This window comes from Ciona intestinalis, chromosome 7 (assembly GCF_000224145.3).
Source record: "Ciona intestinalis chromosome 7, KH, whole genome shotgun sequence".
Classification (NCBI taxonomy): domain Eukaryota; kingdom Metazoa; phylum Chordata; class Ascidiacea; order Phlebobranchia; family Cionidae; genus Ciona; species Ciona intestinalis.
In genome coordinates, this window is record NC_020172.2 from 1387870 (window position 1) to 1410694 (window position 22825).

General features: G+C 35.2%; 4 protein-coding genes across 4 annotated transcripts; all 4 read right to left on the reverse strand.

Annotated features, from left to right (window-relative positions):
• Positions 1 to 26: 26 nt before the first annotated feature.
• LOC113474347 (nuclear pore complex protein Nup205-like) lies at positions 27 to 10057 on the reverse strand. Its single transcript, XM_026834990.1, has 17 exons — positions 9904 to 10057; positions 9234 to 9405; positions 8855 to 8999; positions 8397 to 8556; positions 7592 to 7823; positions 7325 to 7406; positions 6801 to 6996; positions 6303 to 6401; positions 5816 to 5920; positions 5204 to 5356; positions 3981 to 4131; positions 3221 to 3363; positions 2662 to 2754; positions 2017 to 2230; positions 1606 to 1726; positions 863 to 977; positions 27 to 260 (listed from the first exon to the last, which is right to left on the reverse strand). The coding sequence occupies exons 1-17, from the start codon at positions 10048 to 10050 to the stop codon at positions 33 to 35; spliced, it is 2556 nt and encodes an 851-aa protein (XP_026690791.1). The 5' UTR covers positions 10051 to 10057; the 3' UTR covers positions 27 to 32.
• A 795-nt stretch (positions 10058 to 10852) lies between these two features.
• On the reverse strand, positions 10853 to 11632 carry LOC113474061. The gene has a single exon (XM_026835052.1). The coding sequence runs from the start codon at positions 11530 to 11532 to the stop codon at positions 11083 to 11085; it is 450 nt and encodes a 149-aa protein (XP_026690853.1). The 5' UTR covers positions 11533 to 11632; the 3' UTR covers positions 10853 to 11082.
• A 363-nt stretch (positions 11633 to 11995) lies between these two features.
• Positions 11996 to 14829, reverse strand: LOC100180617 (centrosomal protein of 19 kDa-like). The gene is made up of 5 exons (XM_002129945.5): positions 14587 to 14829; positions 14363 to 14479; positions 13621 to 13709; positions 12688 to 12774; positions 11996 to 12277 (listed from the first exon to the last, which is right to left on the reverse strand). Exons 1-5 carry the CDS (start codon positions 14711 to 14713, stop codon positions 12203 to 12205), a joined length of 495 nt encoding a protein of 164 aa, XP_002129981.1. The 5' UTR covers positions 14714 to 14829; the 3' UTR covers positions 11996 to 12202.
• A 1930-nt stretch (positions 14830 to 16759) lies between these two features.
• Positions 16760 to 22200, reverse strand: LOC100175890 (4-coumarate--CoA ligase 1-like). Its single transcript, XM_026835008.1, has 12 exons — positions 21049 to 22200; positions 20556 to 20766; positions 19381 to 19478; positions 19252 to 19321; positions 18943 to 19075; positions 18720 to 18885; positions 18307 to 18478; positions 17940 to 18037; positions 17816 to 17887; positions 17558 to 17710; positions 17329 to 17500; positions 16760 to 17035 (listed from the first exon to the last, which is right to left on the reverse strand). The coding sequence occupies exons 1-12, from the start codon at positions 21148 to 21150 to the stop codon at positions 16926 to 16928; spliced, it is 1557 nt and encodes a 518-aa protein (XP_026690809.1). The 5' UTR covers positions 21151 to 22200; the 3' UTR covers positions 16760 to 16925.
• Between the last annotated feature and the right edge of the window lie 625 nt (positions 22201 to 22825).

Consider the following 22825-nt stretch of genomic DNA (forward strand, 5'->3'; position numbering starts at 1 on the left):
TCAGTATTCTCAGCCTATGTCAAAAAACTCTGTTAAAATTGACTTACGGTTTTGAAAAAGTTTCCCTGGTTGTAAACATAAAGTAAAAGATGAAACGCTGGTGGTCGGATCTTTGAAAACGGCCCGGCGTCGTGCATCAGCTGTGTGCGGTCGAGCATGACGTCAGCCGGCAAACCAGTTTTGTTGACGTTGAAATGATCAGGGTGAGGTTGATAGGTCGTGATCAACTTGTTGAATAATTTGAGGCAAGATGATGCAACCTTGGAAAAAACAAAAGTGATCAATAAAAAAGCATAAAATGATTTATCAACAGTGACACACCCAATGGGTTAAGAAAGGAACCAAGTCCCCATTTTATAATTTTCCTCTTATGTGACATGTCTGTAACTTGTCCCCCTTTACGCTATGACATGTTATACAGCCCGAATTTGTACCCATTTACCAATACATTAAAACAACTTATTATAGGCTTAAATGGCGCATTACCCCCTAAAAAACAGTTGGGTGTGTAAAGTTTGTAGTTCGAATATTGACACAACCTCATGTTTAGAATGATCGTCCAATAAGGTCGGACAGATGGACAAAGAGAAAAAAAAGACAAAATCATTGAGGCATAAAATAAGGTCACATTATTGGAGGACCACTTAGGTAGAAATTTAACAATATTAAGATATAGGTACATTAAGAAGTCCCGAAATGCAGAAAGGGGGTACATTAAGAAGATATAGATACATTAAGAAGTTCCGAAATGCAGAAACATGGGCCATCTTGGTAACAAGCCAATAGAGAACTAAGCAGGTTATAAAATAAAAACAATGATAACTTAACAAAGTTATTAGCGTAATACAACAAAAGTTAGTACCTCCCATTTTTCTTCCTTTCTTCCATAGGCTCGCGTTGAAAACTTGAGAAAGACCGACTCGACAGTGAACGTGAGGTATGGATCAAATCCAGGAGCTCGCACACCCTCACCAATGCTGTGGAAATGGGACATTTTACTTCATATTCTAGCCTGTTGGCCTGTATATTATACAGTAACAAAACACAAACAAACAAATAAGTACACTGCTACTAATAAACTTCATTTACTGTGTTTCCTAAACTTAGTAAAAAAGCCCACACACAAAGGTATAAGAAGCTAAACTGCATATACAGCCAACAATTAATTATTACAGCAACTCAACTAAAAGGCAGCGTCCTAAAAGTGGGTCAACAATTGGCTCAGTTGTAATAAGCAGTACAGTAGTTCACTAAGCCATCTGACACTTATTGTAAAATAATAAATGTGAAAATGAGTTGGAAAATTCTGGATGTTAATTTCAATATTTTGTGCTTTGCAAATAAACATACATGAACACATGTTTACACCAATTTGGAGTAAAATAATATTCCACCCCCCAAGATTTACATTCATCCCAATACAGCTTTAATTATGCTCTTAACTGTCTATACAAACAAGCAAGGCCAAACGATACAGTATTTAACACATTAACCAATGAAATTCCCTAAGTTTTATGCTATGAAAGTAACAACATTTTAACAATGTCACCACAGATTTTGATCACAATTTTTAAAAAATGTGACACTTATGTAAACAACACTTACACTGATAGATTAGCACCAGAGTGAGCCATGGCTGTGAGAAGGTTCACAAATGAACGCGTCATCGGGTATTCCTCTTCACGTGATTCTATCTGCTCCAACTCTAGTGATACACCTGATGAACCTGTGATTTTCATGTAAAAAATTATTAATTATGATAAATAACTCATAAATTAGCCTGACAAGTATAAATGATGATAAATAAAACAAACAAAAAAACAATAAACTACAGTGTAATATAAGAAAAATTATGCTTTAAACCCTGCTTCACAGATGTAACTCAATAACTAAGTCTGTTTTGGGCTACCAGAAAATAAGCATAAAAATTATATTTTTAATTTATTTAAGTATTTACAGTTGTGCTATGCCAGTTTAAAACAGATGTAGTTTTTGAAAAAAATTTAAATTCTTTACCAGGTGAGCAATCTCCAGTAGTGACGAGGATTTGAGCGCTCTCAGTGATCTGGAGGATGCCGGATGCGATCTCTGGGATCCTCGAGAGCTGAGTGAGGACTCCCAGTACATCGCCCTTCAGTGTGACAGGCACTGGGCATTGTAGCAACCCATACAACACCCCGCATGCTAACCACTGTTGGTTCTCATATATGTTGATGCATGCAATGTTGTCCTGTAGGTTCAGATGTTTATCGGGATCAAAATAAGATGTTTATAAAGTATATTTGAGATTTCAAGCTTAGAACTAGAGACCGACCGAAATCAATTTTTTAAACTAATACCGATATTTGTCACTATACGCACGTAAAGGTTAAACTATGGCGTACGTAAAAGTCAAACTACAATGCACGTGAAGGTCAAGTAGAAGGCACGTTGCTTCTCACAAACTATTTATATATCTGTATAATATCGGCGCCTTTTTACCGATAGGCAGAATGTAAATGTCGGTAAAAACCTATTAACTTCTTAAGTAAAAACCAATCAACTTCTTATCCGGGTATTGCCGCGAATTTATTAGATAATATTAAAATTGTTTGACATACCTTATAAGTTGTTATAAGTTATAACAATAATAAAATGGTTAAAATAAAGCAAGAATCTCACGTATTTAATGATCTGTGTAAGCAACTTCATGACAGCTCTCAATCCTTCCACTTCTTTGGGTGTGATGCTTCTGTTTCGAGGAGGGTGCCCACTCTGTATTGTTATATTAAAAATTTATTTCTATTTAGTAGTTAGTATTCTTTTTGAGTGAGATTTTTTCTTTTATTTTCATTCTAAATGAGTGAGACCCAGTTTTTACAGCAGCCTATTATAAATTGGTAAGGTTCTAGATGAGACATGCCAGCAAAACGAGAATTTGGGCCAGATTTGGCATTACCATACTAGAGTGTATGACAGGTATCATGGCCTACTTAATACACGGCCTAGGAATACACCTAAACTGCTCAGAAAAAGAGGCCTATTGACGCGAATAATACCCCGTGTATAGAGTAGGCCATGCAGGTATATATAATTTGTATATAGTACATAAAGTAGTTCTGGTACAAACTTAGATATTAGAGAGCTTGTATTAGTTATGCAAGGGCAACTATTGTATGGTCCACTAAAAAAATAGGCATTATGAAAAAAAATCATCTTTTGGAAAATTTTTCTTTTTTACCTGAGATCCAAATTGAGACTGTGACATCATAAATGGGTTTGTGATGTCATGGAGTGGTTTATCCTGATGTAGATGTTCATAATATCGATGACAAGATGAGAAGAAGTGATCAAGTGACATTGAATTTACATCACTACCACCACCTATGTAGGAATATGCATATGTGTTGTTATATAACATAACTTAAATTTTGATTTATCTCGAATACGCAGTAGCGAAGATCAAATTTATTAAAACAACAAGGAAAAGGAAATTAGCAAAACGACAGTTGTCAAGAACACTGTTCAAATATACATCTTGGCGCGGTTTTGTATTCCGCATGAATGCAGAGCTTTTAAAATAGCGGCCTGCGAGTTTTTGTACGACAGTCTGGACCTAATGACCTGTCTGCGTGCTTCAGGCATGGTCGCCAGTGCTTGGCACATTTAAACTTTTGTAAATGGAACTTTGTTAAAAAGAGTGGTGAGGACCTTTTTAATATTGGTTAATGTATATTTACCAAAGGAGATTTTGTACTAAAGGACAAGTGGGATATTCTAAGCACATAATATCCAAATATCCTGATCATATTTTAAACAATTAGCAACAGTCCATGGGAGTCGTGAGTATACAGTTTTATAATTCTTTGAATGTTCTTTTTTACTGCTAAATGGGACGAAAAAAAACAAAATGTAAAAGGTGTCCCATCTTTCCCCACCCTACAACTATAATATGAACTTTTATCGTACAACATATAAATATACAACCGTTTAAAACTTACTGAAGTTTGCACCATTGTAATGTAGCATCTCATAACATGCACGGGCACTTTGTGTTCCACTGGCCAATGCAGATAACATATGAAGGTATGGAACATATAGTAAGGGGGGCAAGAGATCTCCTGACTGGCGGACGAACTTAAACAAAGCAGTCTGGAGAGGTGAATTGTGGTAATGTATTAACTTGGTGGTAAAATATGCCAAAATGCTAGATAATCAAATGTATTTAATAGTGGGGTGGGGAAAGACCTGACACATATATTCCTGATTGTGTAACTTGTGTTTTAAACTATTAACATATGGGAGTCGTGAGGATATGGTTTTATATTTCTTTGAATGTTCTTTGTTTACTATCAAATGGGATGAAAAAATAGAATGAAAACGTGTCCCATCTTACCCCACTCTACTATACATTAAATCAGCGAAATATGCGGATGCATTTATCATCATAAGGCATACAGCCTTCAGACGTAAACTAATGCAAGAAAGCCAATTCTCAAGAATCTGAACATGTTGGCTGTAAAATGTGAGTGACAATCGCTCATTGTCATTGCTACTCATATGACCATGTCGGCAAGTCACTACTTGATGTTGGACAGACTGATATAGAATGACACTGCTAAGTCAAACTATACTTGTACAGTAATGATGTCCTTTACAATATATATACAGCGTTTGAAAGTGGGCTTCAATAGGCATATAACTGGAGGAAGTAATGGGATTTTGGACCCTAATTCCTGAATGTGAGTTTAGGCAAATGTAACTGTTTTAAGCTCAGAATAACTAACTACTTTGATAGAGCATAGCTTTAAAAGTAAAGCCTGTACCATATCATCACACAACTTTGAATTAGAGTTAGATTCTTAGTAGTTCCAGTAGCATATTAAGTTTCAGGATTGGCAAAATAAGATAATTAAGTTTTAGTCTATCTTTTAGGTTTGTCAAAATAAAATGAAATGTATAAAAAATTCTACCAAATTGTCTCTGCCTGCATGTAAAAAAAGTTTCGCCCCTAACTTTTAGGATTGGCATGATAATTCTGTTTTAAGTCATCTTTTAGGTTCTAAAAACTAAATCTGGTACATAAAAAAATTACCCACCTGTCCCTGCATTTTATAAAGTTTGGCACCTATGCCTTTAAGATTGGCATGATACCTCAGTTTTAGGTCTTACTTTAGGTTAAAAAAAAAAATTTTTTTTTTTTGTACAACAAAATTTGACCCACTTGTCTCTGAGGAGGACCATGATGAAATCGATGAGGGGAGATGATGTAGGAGCCCGCATCCATCATAGATGTGTCTGCTGTGCACCAGTACTCGGAGCATAATTCAAGTGATAAAGGATCATCTTCATACAACGCAGTGATCAGTTCCAACAACTGTGGGATAAAAGGATGAATGTAACTTACTGTATCCTCGCGTGGCAGAAAACGGAAGTATTTATAACTTGTGTGTTCTATTTCATACACCTCATGCCAGCTTATGAGTTAACGTGTAGTTACTTAGTGGGTAATTATTTTTTTGGCAAAGGCGGGATATTTTTATTAGTGTGTCTTGCCCAAGGACACATACACCCACCACAATGCTAGCAACGGCGTGCCTCGAACCCATTACCTCTTGGTTACAGGCGCGCCAACCACTATGGAATAAAAGAAATAGCCGAATGGGATAAACATAAAGGAAATAGTTAAAATCAAAGGATGTGCAACAAAAACAGAGAAATATTTGTGAGAAAAATAGTGAAGGTAAATACACTGTTACTAAGCGCGGATGTTTTTGCAACTATTTTGAGGATGGTTTTAAAAGTCAGAAAAGTACTGGTCAGTTTCTGAACCTACCTGGTGGAAATCTTTCCTTAACGAAGGTGGAGGTTCTTCACCTTGTGCCAGGTGGAGCATGAGTATCCTCGCCACCTCGTCACCATGGTTACGCATCTCCTTTACCTAAGAATGGGGGGCAAAATGGAACTACAGTATGGTCTAATGAATATGAGTGGGGTAATAAAAGACACAAATAGATTTAAATTTAAAATGACCAGTGAAACCAAACTGTACTACTAATTTTACTTTGTGCCTTTGTATATTGATTAGGATTAGTTTTTCTTAAAAGAACATTCTTAGTGAAGGATGACTGACCCATCTAGGCCCCATAGATGCGCACTAGTAATTCATATTAAATGACGTTTTTATTAAACTCTAAGGTAGTCTACTCTTGGGTGTTAGACAGTTAGAGTAGTTTCCAACTAATCTTAAAAGTTTAATTCTCATGAAAATAGTCACTAAAAGATATTAAAATAGACGAAGTTTGTTAGAAAGCACAAATTACCTTAAGTGTCATATTAACAATAAGATCAGTTATGATGCCATGGATTCTACGAAGATAAAATTCTTCTGAGTGGAAACTCGGGCATAACACAATGTTTTCCTGCATGTGTGGGAAAATGTAATGATAGCTCAAATTATAAAACTACATTATAATACCAGTTAAGGCAAGTGCATAAGGAAAACATTAGGGGTGTTTGGGATACCATTTCATTTATTAAAAAACAGGTTTACATGTATTTTAGCACCCAAGTTTTGTTTTTTTTAAAAGGGTATACCCTGGTGTTAAGTGTCAATACAAAAAAGTCGAAACATTAATCAATGAGGTCCCCTATGTTTCCTAACTATGGGTTATATCTTAAAGGTATTTTCACAATGTAAAACTGCGTTTAACCAGATTCTACAGAAAAAAATTTAAAATGTTGTTTGGAACATAAACAAGTCACTTTTGAATCTCGACGTTTGGGTTATGAATTCACGATGCGAATTAAACATTATTTACCTTTATAAACAAGAACACACGATCAGCGAGAGCCATCTCCACGACCAGTTCGTCTTGCTCAAGTATTTCACCACTTGGTGGGGTAATGCCACTGAGCAGCGAGGAGGGAATTTGAGCGAGCAATCGAAGCGTGACCGACCATGCTAACTGCAAGCATGACCGAACACCCGATACTTTCCAAGAACTTGGGTGATTGCTTTAAAACATTTGGTAAAACATAGGTATATTAGAATAAAATATTAAACAATAAAAATTTGAATAAAACATTTATATATATAATATAATGTTTTTGCAACAAGTATCTTTTACAAAAGCAAACAAAAAATTGTTCTAAATGTTTATTAAAAACATAAACTATATAAATATACATATAACTAAAATTAAATATATATATATATAACCTAATTCTAAAGTTAAAATTAGGTACTGTTAAATAAAAATATGAAAATAATATTTATATACAACATTCAACATGTGTATTTGCTATGCAACATAAAAAATGTGGCTAATGTTTAAATTTGTACCTTTCTTTGGCCAGCACTTTGTGAATACCGGATAAATATGATGCATCGGTTATCAGTGGATGTTGAAGAAGTTCCTCAACAGCTGTGGAAAAAAAACAAACCTTTCAAATTGACGGAAAAATACTTTTTTTTTTTTTATTTAAAAGAAAAAATTGATTTTTTTTTTTTTTTGCGAAAAAAAAGATAAAGTTAAAAGTGTAAGGAATTAAAGATGCGCTTGTGTTTACAGTTAAAAAATTCAAATGCACATGCTAAATAATAACTTACTGCTTTCATCTTGGATTGTATTCAAATCATAGGGGAGTGAAATAGCATAAAGAACAGCAAACAGCACAGCAAGAGTGGGGAGAGAGAGCTTCCCATCTGATTCTACCTCCCCATCTGTTTCAAGGTAATGTATCATCGCAGTTATATCATTGAGTGGCAACCTTGATTGGCCAGCAAAGTAGAAGAGGGTTTCAGCTAAGCATTGCCGAACTTCAGTGATCAAATCGCGCACCTTAAAACAATTCATTTTTGTAATAATAACCTAGGTTATTATAACCTATGTGGGTGAGGTCCGCCGCGCAGCACGCCATGGGTCTTAGGATTTAGGCCAGCATTGGCCCCTACCCCAAAAAATCTAGGTTATAGGTACAGAGTCAAATTTTAACATAAAAAAACATAATTTTTCGTATATCTTCACAAATACAGTAACGAAGTTCAGATTATTAAAAACAAAGACAAAAAAAGAACTAGATCGTATTAATATTTTTCTCTGATCAAAACTGGTTTAGTTCTAAAACGACTAACTAGAAGTACAGCACTAAACTACTAAATGGGGCGGAATATCAACAATAGCACATAATGTGAAATTGCAAAGTATATTGTTTAACAATTTTTTATCTAAACCTAAAAAAAAACTTTAACACAAAACCTGCTACAATACAAATAATATAAAATGTGAAAATGATTTTTTAACTATTCTAGAACAATGGCAAATATCATTTTATGACCAAAAAAACGAAGAAAGTGAAATCAACAGCAAATCTACAGTTGTTAAAAACTGAAAACACACTATAGATAAATTCACCTGCTTTCTATGTTTTGAATCACCCAAACCACGTTGACTCGCCAACTTTTCCATCTCAGCTTCCACTTTTATTTCACGGAGTAGTTTCAAAATTTGCTGAGTCATACCGTTGCTTAGCAACTCGTCAGAAAATGAAGTTACCATAGATGTGCCTTCAGGGCTGCGTAATTTAAGCAATTAGTCAGAAAAATACAATTAGTCAGAGCAAAGACAATAGTTAACTCTTTTCTTATTCCATGTTCATTGAATCATTTCTTTTTTATATTTTTTTTACTTAAAGCTTAAACAGCAAACCAGCAGCATAATATTGAACAAAGTAACACTGTCACATTATGGCGACATTACTCCAAATTCAATTTCAAAAAAGCTTTTCTCTAAAATTTATTAGTTTGTTTGGCACAGGAAAAATAGACTTAAACCATGTTAAACTAAAAAGCAAGTGTCTGCACTTGACTTACGAGATATCCAAGGTCCATGTTGCACCACGACGACACTGAACTAATGTCCGAAGTGAGCTTGCAAGGTTACGACGGCCATCCCAGTACAAGAGAACAGCAACTAGACCACGGGAATAATTAGGATAGTTTGGCGTTTGTTGCTCTCCTGCAAAAATACCCAGTTTTGAAAATAATATTGATTACAAAAATCTTAGTGCAAATCTGCAGAAAAGGAGTTAAAAAATTATAAATCTGTTGCTTTTGCTACCATGCATGGTTTAAAGTAAAAGTAAATAAGTTATTTATTTTACAGTAAAAACACTTTTTTTACCATACGGCAAGACCTTGAGGGTTTTTACTGGGTGAGCCAGTTTATATATGAAAAAATTGACATTATCACCTGTTAATAACAAATCCACAGCAGCCAATTCATTTAGTTTAAACATATCACTGATAATTATTGCTTCGTCGATAAAGGTTTGCTCAAAAACTTTGGGAGATTCATTCTCGTTGATCACTAGCCCCACTGAGTGGCTGTTTTTTAGCTTTTCTCGATGGGTGGCATTTTGAGGCTGCAAAAAATCAACATTTATTCATTTAATGAACCAGAATTAAGGTTTTATATATTATCGTTTGTCTCTTGCTGTCAGTTATATTACACTTGTTTTTTAAAACAGCCAATTAAGCATTTGTTGATGTAACGCTGTTTTTATAACCTATACAAGGTTGTCTTTTTGAGAATGAATGAATGAATGAATATAATGAATGAAATATTATTATAGAATGATAAAACTTTGGTATTAAACTAGAACTTTGTTATTAAACTAGAACTAGAATGCTAGAAGATCTGTTTTTGAAACAAGTATTAACAAGTAAAATTAAGATTGAATTTACGTTTAAGTTTGAAATGTCTGGTTACCAGGAACAGGTCTAGAAAAGTCCATTTTTGCCACTTTTTACTAAAAAAAAGATAACACCAAATAGAACTGGTGCAACAACAGTCAATACGTCCCTGAAGCAAGGTAATGACATATAGTACAAAACAATAACTTCAACCCATCTTAACATACCGAGTTTTTCAGCAAGGATAGCAGCTCAGGTTTATGCTTTCTTAGTAAGGATCTTAGCAGATGGGTTGAAGCTTGTGAGTTACGCAAAGCAAAGTCCTGACTTGCTGTAAACAAGTCCTTGAATGGACTCCAGTTATTTAACTCCATACTAAAATGAACTAGAGGAAAACAAAAAGTTTTTAAACAATTTGTTTTCGAAAATAGTTAAATTTACAGTGCAAAAATAATAACCTTACTGAAAACTTTTATGATAAGTTGTATATACCAAACTGCTAAGCAGACAAATTAAGAATTGGGGTAGCAATGATAGTATGCATGAGAATAAGGTATTTTGCCATAAAACCATTACATTGAATTATTAGTTAAAATTGTAGAGCATAGAAGCAAAAAAGATAGCATTATTGAACAATAAAAAAATTGATGTCATACTATCATACTACTCCATGTAAATTATTATAAAACAAATCAGTAATTAGCAATTCAAGACAACAACAAAATTTTTACACAACAAAATTAGTGAAAAAAAAGCATTAAAATAAAAATTATTCCGACACTTTTGCTTCAGCAGCAAGCTGACGACGCAAGCGATCTTTTTGTACAGCTTCTATTCGACTGACGTAAGTCTTCTTAAATGTTTCAGAATATTCCGGAATTTCGTCAGTTTCGCTTCTTTCCTTTTTCATGTGAAAAAAGAAAACATAAACTGCAGTTAGTAGAAGAGTCAGTGGGACACCAGCAACAAATAAACCATATCTCGCAAAACTTTTTGGTTTTTCTTTCTTTTTGGAAAAATTCGGAAATGGGGATGCTTGTTTTCCAGCGTTTTCTTGCATACAGTATACAGAAGAGGATATAAATCCATGGTTGGATACAATTACAGCTTGCTTAGCTGCACTAATTCGTACATTTGACAATCGCCGCAGAATTGCTGACATGATTTAGGTAATTACAATATTTAACTATGGTTTTCAGCCATGTGTCAAATATAATACCTAAAGGGAAAACAAGTAGAATTTTATGAGTTTGTTTGAATCAGGGTAAATGAGACTGAACATTACATTATTGCTCACTTAACAAGTGTATGTCAATAAGCTTATCAATAAGATAAGAACTTAACACATTCAAGATCATTTTCAAGTATCAGCAAACAAAAATAAACAAAAGACAAGAAATAGAAAATTAATTGTTTCGTGATAACTTTTCGTTCCTTCGTTTTTCCTGTAATAGTTCAATATTTTTAACATAGCCAGGTCTTTTACTCATTTCATCGCGATATCCAGGCACAGTTTCACATAATTTCTCCTCTAGTTCTAAATCATAGTTGCTGAAAAATATCGCGTAGCCGACGAGCATGCAGCCAAGGAAAGCAACCGAAAGACCGAGAATGTTACTAAGTTTGTATCCTTCGTCTTCAGAATAAGACATATCACCGACATGATCAGCTAAGCTTGCTTTTGATGGGTGGGAAACACTTTTGGAAAAATCGCTATAGTTTTCATTTTCTTGAACTTCGTGAAGGGAAGATAATGAGAACGAACGATAGGCATGTTGTTTATAGATTAATAGTCTTGAAAGATGGTTGCGGCCTACGGCAAAACGTAAAATACGTACGGGAACTGTAATTCGCATCTTCGAAATCGCGCGCGATCTACAAATGTGTGATTTTGGCAAATTCGCAAAAAAAACACGCGAGTTTGGTTAGTTGTGCGGAAAACTTCTCTGGTCCCGAATTAACTTATTGCGGTCTCAAAACTAATATGTACAATTGTACATGTTTTTGAAAAACTGGGTAACCAAACCGGACATCCTATACTTACATCTTGTGTATAAATGTTACAACATATATTTATCTCTGAACTTTCAAAGCTTTCAAAAAATGTATATTACATTCTAAACTCTACAAAGAGCTGAAGATTCATTTTTTACCAAATTTATTAGGTTCCTGCTGAGCATGTAATAGTGGTGTTTCTAATTTAAAATTTGTATAGAAACATACAAAACCTCGTCACATTCTACTAGTTTCACTAGTATGTAGAAGTTGATTTGGTTGCTCTTATAATTAGGTTCCTATATATTCAGTTTGTTTGTATAAAGGACAACATCAATTGTTTTATTGAATAACCATTTATTCATTTGCAACACATTAGGGTTCTAACACGCAGATTATGCAATATCTACATATACACTGCAATTGGTAGAAATATTTCTCACAGAAATATAAAAAAAAATATAAAAATACATCTTCTAAAAAAGAAAAACCCACAATTTTATAAGAAGGAACAGCAGAAAATAAAATCCATTAGAATTCATTATCTTCGGAATTGTCATCATCCCAACCACTACTTTCAACTGGACCAACATTGTCAAAATCAACCTGGATTTATATAACAATCATTACTTAACTTGGACATAGCAGACTTGACAGTTATATTAAAACACAGACACACAGTTGTCCTATTACATATGAAGGTGTCTCAGTACACCCAATGCCTTGAGTTACTACAATCGCAACTGTGTTTTTCGGAGTTTTTTATTTTGTATGACTGTCAGTTAAGACATCAAATTAGTGACTTCTGGGCTATAGAATAACCAATAGGTGTTTTATCCAATCACAGATGCAGCATACTACGGATCACATTAAGCTGTGAACCCGGTATACTCTAGTTAGTCTAGTATAGCCTAGTAACTGAAGCATACAGTCTAGTTACAAAACACATGGTTCAACCACTGTACTACAGGGTTGGTGATGTAACATTTCAAGTCAAATTGTGCTTCATATCAAACCTCAACATCATATTGGAAATCTTCATCTCCAGGTTTCAGTTGGTTTTGTTCGAAGCCTTCATCCATAATTCGCTTGGCTTGTTCAACCTAGAAATGGTGATATTAATAATTTCAATGGTATAAAAACAGTTATTGAATGAACAAGTGATTGTAACTTGCATCATCTGTGCGAGGCAGTAATAACATGAGTCCTTATAATGTTGGTGTTCTGTTTCGTATACTTTGTTGTGCCTGCTCATTATTTATTACGTTTTTAACTTTGAGTGACCGTTTTCTGTATGTAGGGATGCACATTACAGAATAATTAGGTATTCTAGGATATCCTAGAATACTTTATTTCGAATCTAGAATTCCGAATCTAGAATTTCGAATCTTTTTGTATTTATAGGAAAAAATAATTTTACCCACATAAGTCAGTTTATTGACTCTTTCATAGCAGCCTTGTTGGATCATGAGCTGTAAAATTATCAAAAATTGTACTATTGGGTAGTTTTTGCGTCATGAAACGTATAGCAGGCTATGAAAAGACGTTGCAAAACGTTTACTCTCGAAAGTCCCACAAACACAAAAATATTTTTTTTTTTAATTATTAAATTTCAAAAATTGGTAATATAGTGTATGAGATGGCGTGTGATGACATCATTAAACAGAATACCGAATCCCGTAATTAGATTCGAATACAAAAGGATTCGAATCTCATGGATTCGAAATTCTGGAATGTGCATCCCTATCTGTATGGCTGACAATTTAGACAACCCATTAGTGACCACTGGGTTGAAGCAATTTCTGTAAACTGTCTACCAAGGATACATGGACAGCAATGGTAGCAACGATAAGCCTAACTTTTGGGATAGAGGCAGGCATTCTAATCACCGCACTATGTCCTTTTTCAGAAAATGTGTACTAGAAAATAAGTTCTTAATACTAATTTACCTTTGACTCATCAAGCTTATTTAAATCCAAATTAGGATCAACAGTCAGCGCCGATTGAGCATTACTGATAGCATCATCAAGTGAAGCACCTTTGTTAAAACAGTAAAACACTATTTTTAAGTAATGTAAAGTGTAAAAGTCAACTGTAACACTTCTTCGAAATGCTTAAATATTCTTAAATATTCTTGGCAATACCCTTATAATAGCCTACCTATAATGAGCAGTGTAGTGTAAAGGTGGCTGTACACAGTATCCGGCATGCGAACTCGCTTGCGAAATCGTATGCAAACCCATTACTAAGTTCCGCATGCGGCAGCGAAATCTGGACAAAACAGACAAAACGGACGAATTCCGGATACTGTGTACAGCCACCTTAAGTCAGTTTTACAACTTTAGTGGAGATCTATGTCAACGCTAAACAGTCATGTAATTGGTACAATGCATGTAACAGTCCAGTTTTAAAAAATATCTATCAAAAGATAGTGGCTTGTGGATTGGTATTGCCAAACATTGTGTGGTTTAAACTACTAATGCAACATGCAAACAAACACAAACATAGGGTGCTTAATGCTTATAGAAGCATATACTGGTGTAATTATTGTGCATGTACTAGTGTACAATCCTCCTGAAACGTAATAGCAAAGAAGGATTAAAAAGGCTTTGACAGATTATAGGTTAGGCTTAGAGCATGATGTACTGGGTTAATTGTCAACTAGAACTAAGTAAATAAATAAAGAACAACCTTTCAATGTTTCTTGGATTATAAGAAGCATCTTCTCCACTTGCAATTGTGAGACATCTTTCAGCAGCATTTGGTGCCGAGGATTCTTCTTGAGCTCCTCTGCAGCACGGGATATATCTGTAAAATATTGAAAATTATAAAAAAGACTTTTTTACCAAACAATATAAACAGTTGGATATTAATGGAAATGTCAAATATATAAATGGAAATAATATTATACCAACTTGACGTTTTTTTGAAATTTCGTATTGGCATGGTTCTACATCTCTGCTTGTGTGAGGAGAGATCTTCATACTCCACAATTAGCGATGGTGGCTTTAACTTTAACCCGCATTTCTTTACTTTATACATCACGTGATTCCTGAACCAAAAATAATATCACTGTATCTGCAATTTTAATGGAATCATATACCGTTGCTGCAGTCATATTTTAAATATTAACCGCAAATAAAACGTTTTACACGCACGACAGGTCCTACTAAATCACGCCCGGCGGGGCCCGGTGGAAAAAATATACTAAAACACGCCCGGTGCGGCGCCCGTTGGGGCCCGGTGGGACCCGGTGAGGACCCGGTGTTACGAGTCATACTAAAACACGCCCGGTGGGGGGCCCGGTGAGTATTTCGTGAAAAGGAAGCTTTCCCTATGCAAGATCCACCAAAATGTGATGCGTGTATACAGATTTTTAGCCTAATGAGACCCCCGAGTTGAGGTTTTTGAAAAATAACTTTGATTATAGATGTACGAAGTTTGTTTCGTTGTACACTTACACAATGAACTGCATTGTTAGCAAAAGTTTATTCGTTGAATTTTGTTAATAGGGGGTGGGGTAAGATGGGACACCTTTTCATTCTATTTCTCGTCCCATTTGGTAGTAAGCAAAGAACATTCAAAGAATTATAAAACTATGTCCTCACGACTCCCATAGACTGTTGTTAATTGTTCAAAACACGATCCTTTAGCACATAAGATCCAAATTTTCTGTTCGTGTTTTAAAGAATTAACAACGTTCTATGGGAGTCGTAAGAATATAGTTTTATAATTCTTTGAATGTTCTTTGCTTACTACCAAATGGGACGAGAAATAGAATAAAAAGGTGTCCCATCTTACCCCACCCTACTATATGTGCTATAAGTGTCCTATTAGGCCACAGTACTATACATACACTTATACTTGTTCGAAGTTTTATAATATTTTTAAAATCAAAGTTTTAATATTAAAAACTTTAAAAGACGAACAATGTAACTTTTAAAACGAAAAATGTAAATATTAGACATGATGTGTCTTTTAGTTAGCGTGTTCGGCTTTTCCGTATTCGGACAAGCCCTTAGTAGCGCGATCCAATGTTGTTTCCGTTTTAGCAGAGCGATAATTAAAGAACTTGCGAATTACGTGTCCATTTTCTTCATCATATTTTATTTATTTTGTTACAGCGATGACGTGCGGAGCAAGAATGTAATTTCTATCACCGAAAATTGCCCGCTTTATGCTTTAAAGACAGACAATATCTTCCAATTTTTTCACAAGTTCTGTTTTGTACACACATTTTGGTGGCTCTTGCATAGGGAAAGCCTCCTTTACACGAAATACTCACCGGGCCCCCCACCGGGCGTGTTTTAGTATGACTCGTAACACCGGGTCCTCACCGGGCCCCACCGGGCCCCACCGGGCCCCGCACCGGGCGTGTTTTAGTATATTTTTTTCCACCGGGCCCCGCCGGGCGTGTTTTAGTAGGACCCCGCACGACTTGCCACTAGTATTTTAAATAGGGAAGTTCCCGACAGCAACTTTAACAGACCGGCAGATCGCCAGATCCCCTCGATTTTGCCTTTTTTTCCACAGACGTAACTATAAAAAGGACGCGAAGATTTAATGAGTGAGCACGTATAATTCTTTTCTGCATACATGGGAGGAGATTTAAGCAACGCTTATAGATATATCTATAAGCGTTGATTTAAGTAATGCCTTTATCAATCTTGGTTTTAAAGTTAAACGTCCTATTTTTTAAACCGAATGGCATTTTAAGAAATTTGAAAATTCCATAAGGCGTTATTGTTGTGGTTGTGAGAATGTCGGCGTGCACTACAGGAACCTAGTGATATTCCCGGACCACGGTGAAAATTTAATCAACCGCAGTAGCGTTTTAAGATATAAAAACCCCTTCGCAAAGCTTGTATGTGGCAGATTTTTTATCACTGTATCTGCTGACCTATAAATCAATTCAACTCAAACTGTGACATAGGTCTCACTGTCACTGATAACACGCTGTATATTTATTCTTAAAAAAACATGCATGATTGTTCAAAATTAACTTTAAAAATGAACGAAATCATACTTAAATTTCTGACGTCACCATATAAGGATTTTCTCACATATACCTATTATTTTAATTGGGTAATATTTTAATAGAAAAGAAATATTGTATTTATGCTAGAAAAGTAGGTTATCGTTTTGTAAAAATTGTAATGGATTGTTTTTGTTTCATTAGGTTGCTGTTATTGAATTGTGTCTTTTACATATAACCACTATATTTCGGTTTAACATTTGTTTCAGTATTACTCTCTTATTCAATTTCTTTCAGAATACGTTTTAGAATCTTTCCGCTAGAAGATCTGGGTAAACGGTCGACGAATGTTACTCCACCACGCAGTTGCTTGTATGCTGCTACTTTATCTGAAGTAGAAAGATCATTATATCACATGTTTATCTTCACGATACCAGCGTACTATGATACATGCAAGCAATGGCGGCTTCAAACACATCAGGTTTTAACACATTGTTCATTACATTAGCTAGCACAGAGTCAATTATATTTTGTCAAGAAGCACATACCCCTAACATGTATTCTGCATTAAGAACCAACACAATATATGTTATGGTAAATACACCCTAACATTTCCCCGACAGTGCTGGGCTATTAAACAAAGATCGAACATCAAACAAAAAAATTTGGTTTAAAATCCTACCTTTTACAAATTGAATGACGTCACCCGATGTTAAAGTGGTGTCTTCCGCCTTGACAATAAATGCTTTAGGTACTTCCCCAGCCAAACCCATGTTAGAAGGCACCCCTATAACCCCAGCATCAGCGATTTTTGGATGTATTAGTAAAATTGAAATAATTTCGGATGGAAAAACCTAAAAAAAATGGTATCAATTATTTCAAGTTGGTAAAAACAAGAAATTTCTTTTAACCTGCAATCCTTCTGGAGTTTTAAAAACATCTTTGATTCTATCGGTGATATAAACGTTTCCAACGGCATGAAAGTATCCAATGTCACCAGTTTTTAACCATCCTTCTTTGTCAAACATTGTTGCTTCAGGGTGTTTGTAATAACCTTTAGCAACCTTAAAAATCAATGAAATTAGTTCAAATTCGTTTTGCCTGTAACAATAACAATTCTAATATTTTTTGGGGGGGAATATATATTTCAAGGTGTTCGTACGGTGTACCTGTGGTCCGCTCAACATAATTTCTCCAAATTCTCCAGCCACGCATCTTTTTCTTGTTTCAATATCTTCAACCTAAACGTGGCGTGACATTTATCTTTTCCATTGAAAACAATACAAAATATACCTTCAGTTTAGTGTTAGGCAAAAGAAACCCAACTGAGCCAGACTTTGACAAGATAGGATCACTCACTGTAGCAGGAAAGGCTTCGGTTAGTCCATATACTGCAAAACACATTTTGATTTATAACAAAATGGCATTTTTCGGTGAAAAGGTAAAAATATAGTAGGGTGGGGGAAGATGGGACAACTTTTTATTCTATTTTATCCTTTTATTTGGTACTAAACAAAGAAAATGCAAGGAATTACAAATCCGTATTATCACGACTCCCATATACCGTTGGTAATTGTTTAAAAAAGGATCAGGATATTTAAACATTATACGCTATAACAGGTCTCCCATCTTTCCTCACCCTACTATATTACACACATACATTCAATAACTTCTGTATAATTTAATTTTCGCTTTGTCTTTAATTTAGTTTCTTGCGACGTCACTGAAGCTCCAACCTCTACAACCTTCAAACTAGAAACGTCATAGTTTTTTACCACTTCACATTTTGCCATCTCAAGAAAAGTTGATGCATACATTATCACATGTGTCACCTGAACAGAAAGACCTCTGTTTAAAACAATTTTTTTACAATTATACATTAAAAAATCAAACTTATTCTGTTTGAACCTTATAATCACTAAAAGAGTGTCCCATAATGCTTTACTAAACTTAATTGTTCCTGCACTGTTCAATAATTAGACATGTCAGTGGTCCGTGGGTAAGACATTTAACGGTTGCTTCAACTGAGTGTTTACTTGAGCATTGTTTTATATTATTTTATAGTTTCTATACCTTATATTCCTGAACTATTTGAAGTAGTTTCATGACATTGTAGTTACTAAGAATAACATTTGCACATCCCTGTACTAAATGTCCGAACGTATAACCAACAGATGGTATGTGGAAAATTGGTATTGCAGAACAGCTAATGCTCCCTTTACTTCGTTTGCAAGCAACTCTGCAAGAACATTTGTTTCGTTTAAAGCGGGGTTGTCAGTAAATAAAACCATTAAACCTGAATAGTTGTAACACAGCAACAGCATTTTGATTTGTGAGTTGAACCAACTTAGAAGGGCCAAGTGTGCCGCTCGTACAAAACATAAAAAGAATGTCGTTTTCAACGTCAATTTCACCTTCTAGATAAGCTCCTGTATAATACATATGAATGCAGTTTCAATATTTTTTTCATCATTGGTTAATTGTCCTCGCGTGTGCCGGAAGTTATCATTGTGTCGTAATACAAGTTTATGAATAATCAATGTTTTAAAAGACCATATGCATGGTTTAGGAAAAACAAACTATCATAACGTAATAAGAACCTTACCATGCTCGTCACCAGTGTTCAAAAAGTGAAGAAACGAATTTTGCACTTCACATTTGTCAAACAAAAAAATCTGAATAATAAACCATTATTCGTTACCACGTGGGAACCACGTATTTTCTGTCAACTAACCGTAGTCTGCGGTGAAATTCTGTCCACCCAACCCAAATGCTCTGAGCTGACAAATAAAACTTTTGGTTCCACCGAAAGTAATTTTTGTTCGACCACATCTTCGGTAAACAAACATTAAAAACATTTTGGTAAAATGTTTCATAAAACACCGTAGTGAAATATTCCAACAGAGTACAACTTAGCAATATATAATGTGTTCCAATATATTCTACTTTATGTGGTTGTGGCCCTATGATATACTTGGGCTGGAGCAGGCGTGCCCAACCCGTCGACCGCGGTCTACCGGTAGTCCGCGGACCTATCTCAGGTCGACCGCGACAGGTGTAATAAAAAAAATCATAAAATCTGCTGTGGTGTTACAATTGCCAAATCATTAATTTTATCAATACTTTGTACAAAAAATACGGACCGTGTTAAGAGGGCGTACCTGTACGACAGCAGGCAAAAATTCCAAGATGACGACTACTATGACGTAACAATCGGAACAATGGCGATTATTTTACAATAATTTCCTTAACCTGGTCTGCATGATTTGTACACTAGTAACACTCTGTGCTTCAAACTAAGTATTTTTGACTATATTCCCCAAAATTTCGATCCTTTCCGACTTTTGACAAGCGATCGCAACAAACGTTAGTAGCATGGCAGAGAGATAACGTGCCAAGACCTATCATTTTATCGCTAAATAGAAGGACGATTATTTTTTCCTGTTTATTCGTATTCAAAGCCTGTTTGTTTAATATGCAACGCAACGGTACCGTAGGGCAAAAAAAGCAAATCAGGAGCAGCACTTTAGAACCGTACACGGGACTATGAGAGGGATTTTCCTGCAAAAACACAACTAAGCTCCGCTAAAGATGACGTGTGAGGTGTGACGCAACAATTGTATGTGTGACGTATTTCGTTTGTTACATTTCAAGTTTTAGTAACGAAGTCATTGAAATTTGTGTAGTAATTAAAGTAGTTTTGTTGCTGATAAGTTAAAACCATGAGCATGGTTCATTGAACCGCTGCAGTTGCTTATACAGGGGATAAACGCATACAAGAGATATTTCGGCATACGTTGACGCTAGCTGGTAGACCGCGTGCAGTTGGTTAGTTGAAAAGTAGATCTTGGGTCAAAAAAGGTTGGGCACGCCTGGGCTAGAGTATGAAGATTCAAATTTATTACTTACCCCGCGGAAGTAAAGAATCGAGAGGTACGATAGTAGCTCCACACAAAGCAAGCGCCAATACCAGAACCTTCTGTTGGCACGAATTAAGGCTCAAGAGTGCAATGACATCACCTCGCCTTATACCTTCCTTATATAAAGCGTTTGCGCACTTGAGCGCCTCCTTGCGGATTCTTCTAAACGAGTATTCTTCTCCGTCGTTGTCAACATCGATCTTTAAAAATGAATGAACGTTTTGTTTATAACTCGTATGTAGAAAAACCTGAATTTATTTTTATCTAATAATGAAAACTCAGCAAAAATGTTTATTCCCGTATTTGTCTTATCGAATTGAAATAAAAACGGCATTGACATTTTCGCTTAGCATTAGAATTGAGCACTTTAGTTGGTATCGTTACTAATTAATTCAGTGAAACGTCGCTCCAATAAATATAAAACGCTGTAAATTAACCAAATAAAACTAAATTAACCACCACAGCACAAAATCTAAAGTTACCCAAGCTAAGTTATCTTCGTGTTCTCCCATTGTTTCCAATACAAACTGACCAAAAGGTTTCTCTGAGATAATAATATCCGGGTAAAGACTTCGTGCGTCCATCTTTACCCTTATTAGACCAATAGTTCTTAACCTTGCGACACTGCCGGGTCGGTAAAAATAGAAAAAAATCTGTTAATGAATCGCGGTAGCCTGCATGGGTAAAAGGCACGAACTTTAACAGGGGTAGACGAGAAAATTAAAACAAATACGCCAAACTATTTTCCAGATTTACAAAAGACAATATTATCTACAATAGGTGGGATCAATAAGACGATTCAAAAAGAAGATTTTCATTCACTTATCATGCCTTTCTATACAATATAGCCTCACAGGAAAACAGATGTGCCATGTAATTACGCCCGTATAAGAGCAAAAATTCGAAACAACAGTACAAAAGTTATCTGTCTAATAAACTGAACTAATGAATTATCCAACAAACTGAAAGAATGTACTTTAACAAACTGAACTAATACAGCCAGGCGTTTGGCGGCCAGCAAATATTGTTGACCGGGAGTTACAACTCGTTTGGGTCTCTATTAACTTTGGTCAAGAGATGTGCGAGAGAGGTCACTCGCAAATTTAAGAGTGACCTCTCTCGTAAATTTTTATCTTTTTCTCTTATTTGTTCTTTTCGTGCGCAGTAGGTTGGAACAAAGCAAAGACCACCAGGTCCAAATTTATTACGCCCTTCGTTGAAAACGTTCCAGACTTGACGTATATAAACTTAAGTATTTTTATTTAAAGTCAGTAGAATAACTGAGTTGGTATGCTATTTGTAACCTAAAAATGTAAGTACTATACCAACACACTTATCTTATGCTAGTTTAAATAAACACACATCTTACTGATAATTTACAGGTGCTGAAGAAACAAGGAGATCCTAGAATACAAAAATTATTAGATATCTTCTACTCGTGCTACTAAAGTCGGGTTGGCACCGGCGCCGATGGCTGGCGATTCGAGAGAGTCCGTTGATTTTCTAACGTGACTTTCTCTTTGTCGCTAGCGATACTGTTTGTTCCGACCCGCTGCGCATCTGCAATAGCGTTCGGTACAGATATATCAATCGGAACAAATATATCACAACACCGGTAAAAATATAGTAAGGTGGGGGAAGATGAGACACCTTGGGAATGTAATATCAAAACATTCTGATCGTGTTTTAAACAATTAACAACGGTATATGGGAGACGTGAGGATATGGTTTTATAATTCTTTAAATGTCCTTTGTTTACTGCCAAATGGAAAATATAATGAAAGGTGTCCATCTCTCCCCACCTTACTATATAGGAATATCAATCGGTAGAAACATATCACGACACGGTATATAAACATCCATGTAAAGTAAGAAGTGATCTTTTTAATTTTTTAGTGATTTTTTGTTATATTTTTAATTTTAAGAAGAATTGTATAAAAGCATTCGGGAAAAACAAAAATATTGTCATTTTAAAATTGAAAGGGATGTGTAAAAGTTTTTGGATTTACAACATAGATATCGTGTATTTTTATAAAAGAAAGAGCAATGGCGCGGTGTTCGACGTTTGATATACAAAACTACATGTCAGTATAGATGTTTTTAAGTAGTTTTAATATTACGAAACTGATACTGTAGTGCCGTACTGGTGAAGCCCTTGCAGATTAGGCTAGCCAGTTATAATGGTTTAAATGGTAAAGGGCCATTGGGGCCTTGACCTGTTGACCAGATACCGTAGAAGGGAGATTCTTTATTAGCACC

Excerpts from the sequence above, each read along its gene's own strand:
- LOC113474347 (XM_026834990.1), bottom strand. The coding sequence starts at position 10,050 with ATGGAGTTAAATAACTGGAGTCCATTCAAGGACTTGTTTACAGCAAGT. Across the intron at positions 9,406-9,903 it reads TATCCTTGCTGAAAAACTCG|CCTCAAAATGCCACCCATCG; the intron begins GTATGTTAAGAT and ends GATTTTTTGCAG. Across the intron at positions 7,824-8,396 it reads ATTCAAAACATAGAAAGCAG|GTGCGCGATTTGATCACTGA; the intron begins GTGAATTTATCT and ends AATTGTTTTAAG.
- LOC113474061 (XM_026835052.1), bottom strand. The coding sequence starts at position 11,532 with ATGCGAATTACAGTTCCCGTACGTATTTTACGTTTTGCCGTAGGCCGC.
- LOC100180617 (XM_002129945.5), bottom strand. The coding sequence starts at position 14,713 with ATGTATAAAGTAAAGAAATGCGGGTTAAAGTTAAAGCCACCATCGCTA. Across the intron at positions 14,480-14,586 it reads AAATTTCAAAAAAACGTCAA|ATATATCCCGTGCTGCAGAG; the intron begins GTTGGTATAATA and ends AATATTTTACAG. Across the intron at positions 13,710-14,362 it reads AATCCAAGAAACATTGAAAG|GTGCTTCACTTGATGATGCT; the intron begins GTTGTTCTTTAT and ends GTTTTAACAAAG.
- LOC100175890 (XM_026835008.1), bottom strand. The coding sequence starts at position 21,150 with ATGGACGCACGAAGTCTTTACCCGGATATTATTATCTCAGAGAAACCT. Across the intron at positions 19,479-20,555 it reads CGATTCTTTACTTCCGCGGG|ATGTGGTCGAACAAAAATTA; the intron begins GTAAGTAATAAA and ends TGTTTACCGAAG. Across the intron at positions 18,038-18,306 it reads TTATACAGAAGTTATTGAAT|TATATGGACTAACCGAAGCC; the intron begins GTATGTGTGTAA and ends TGTGTTTTGCAG.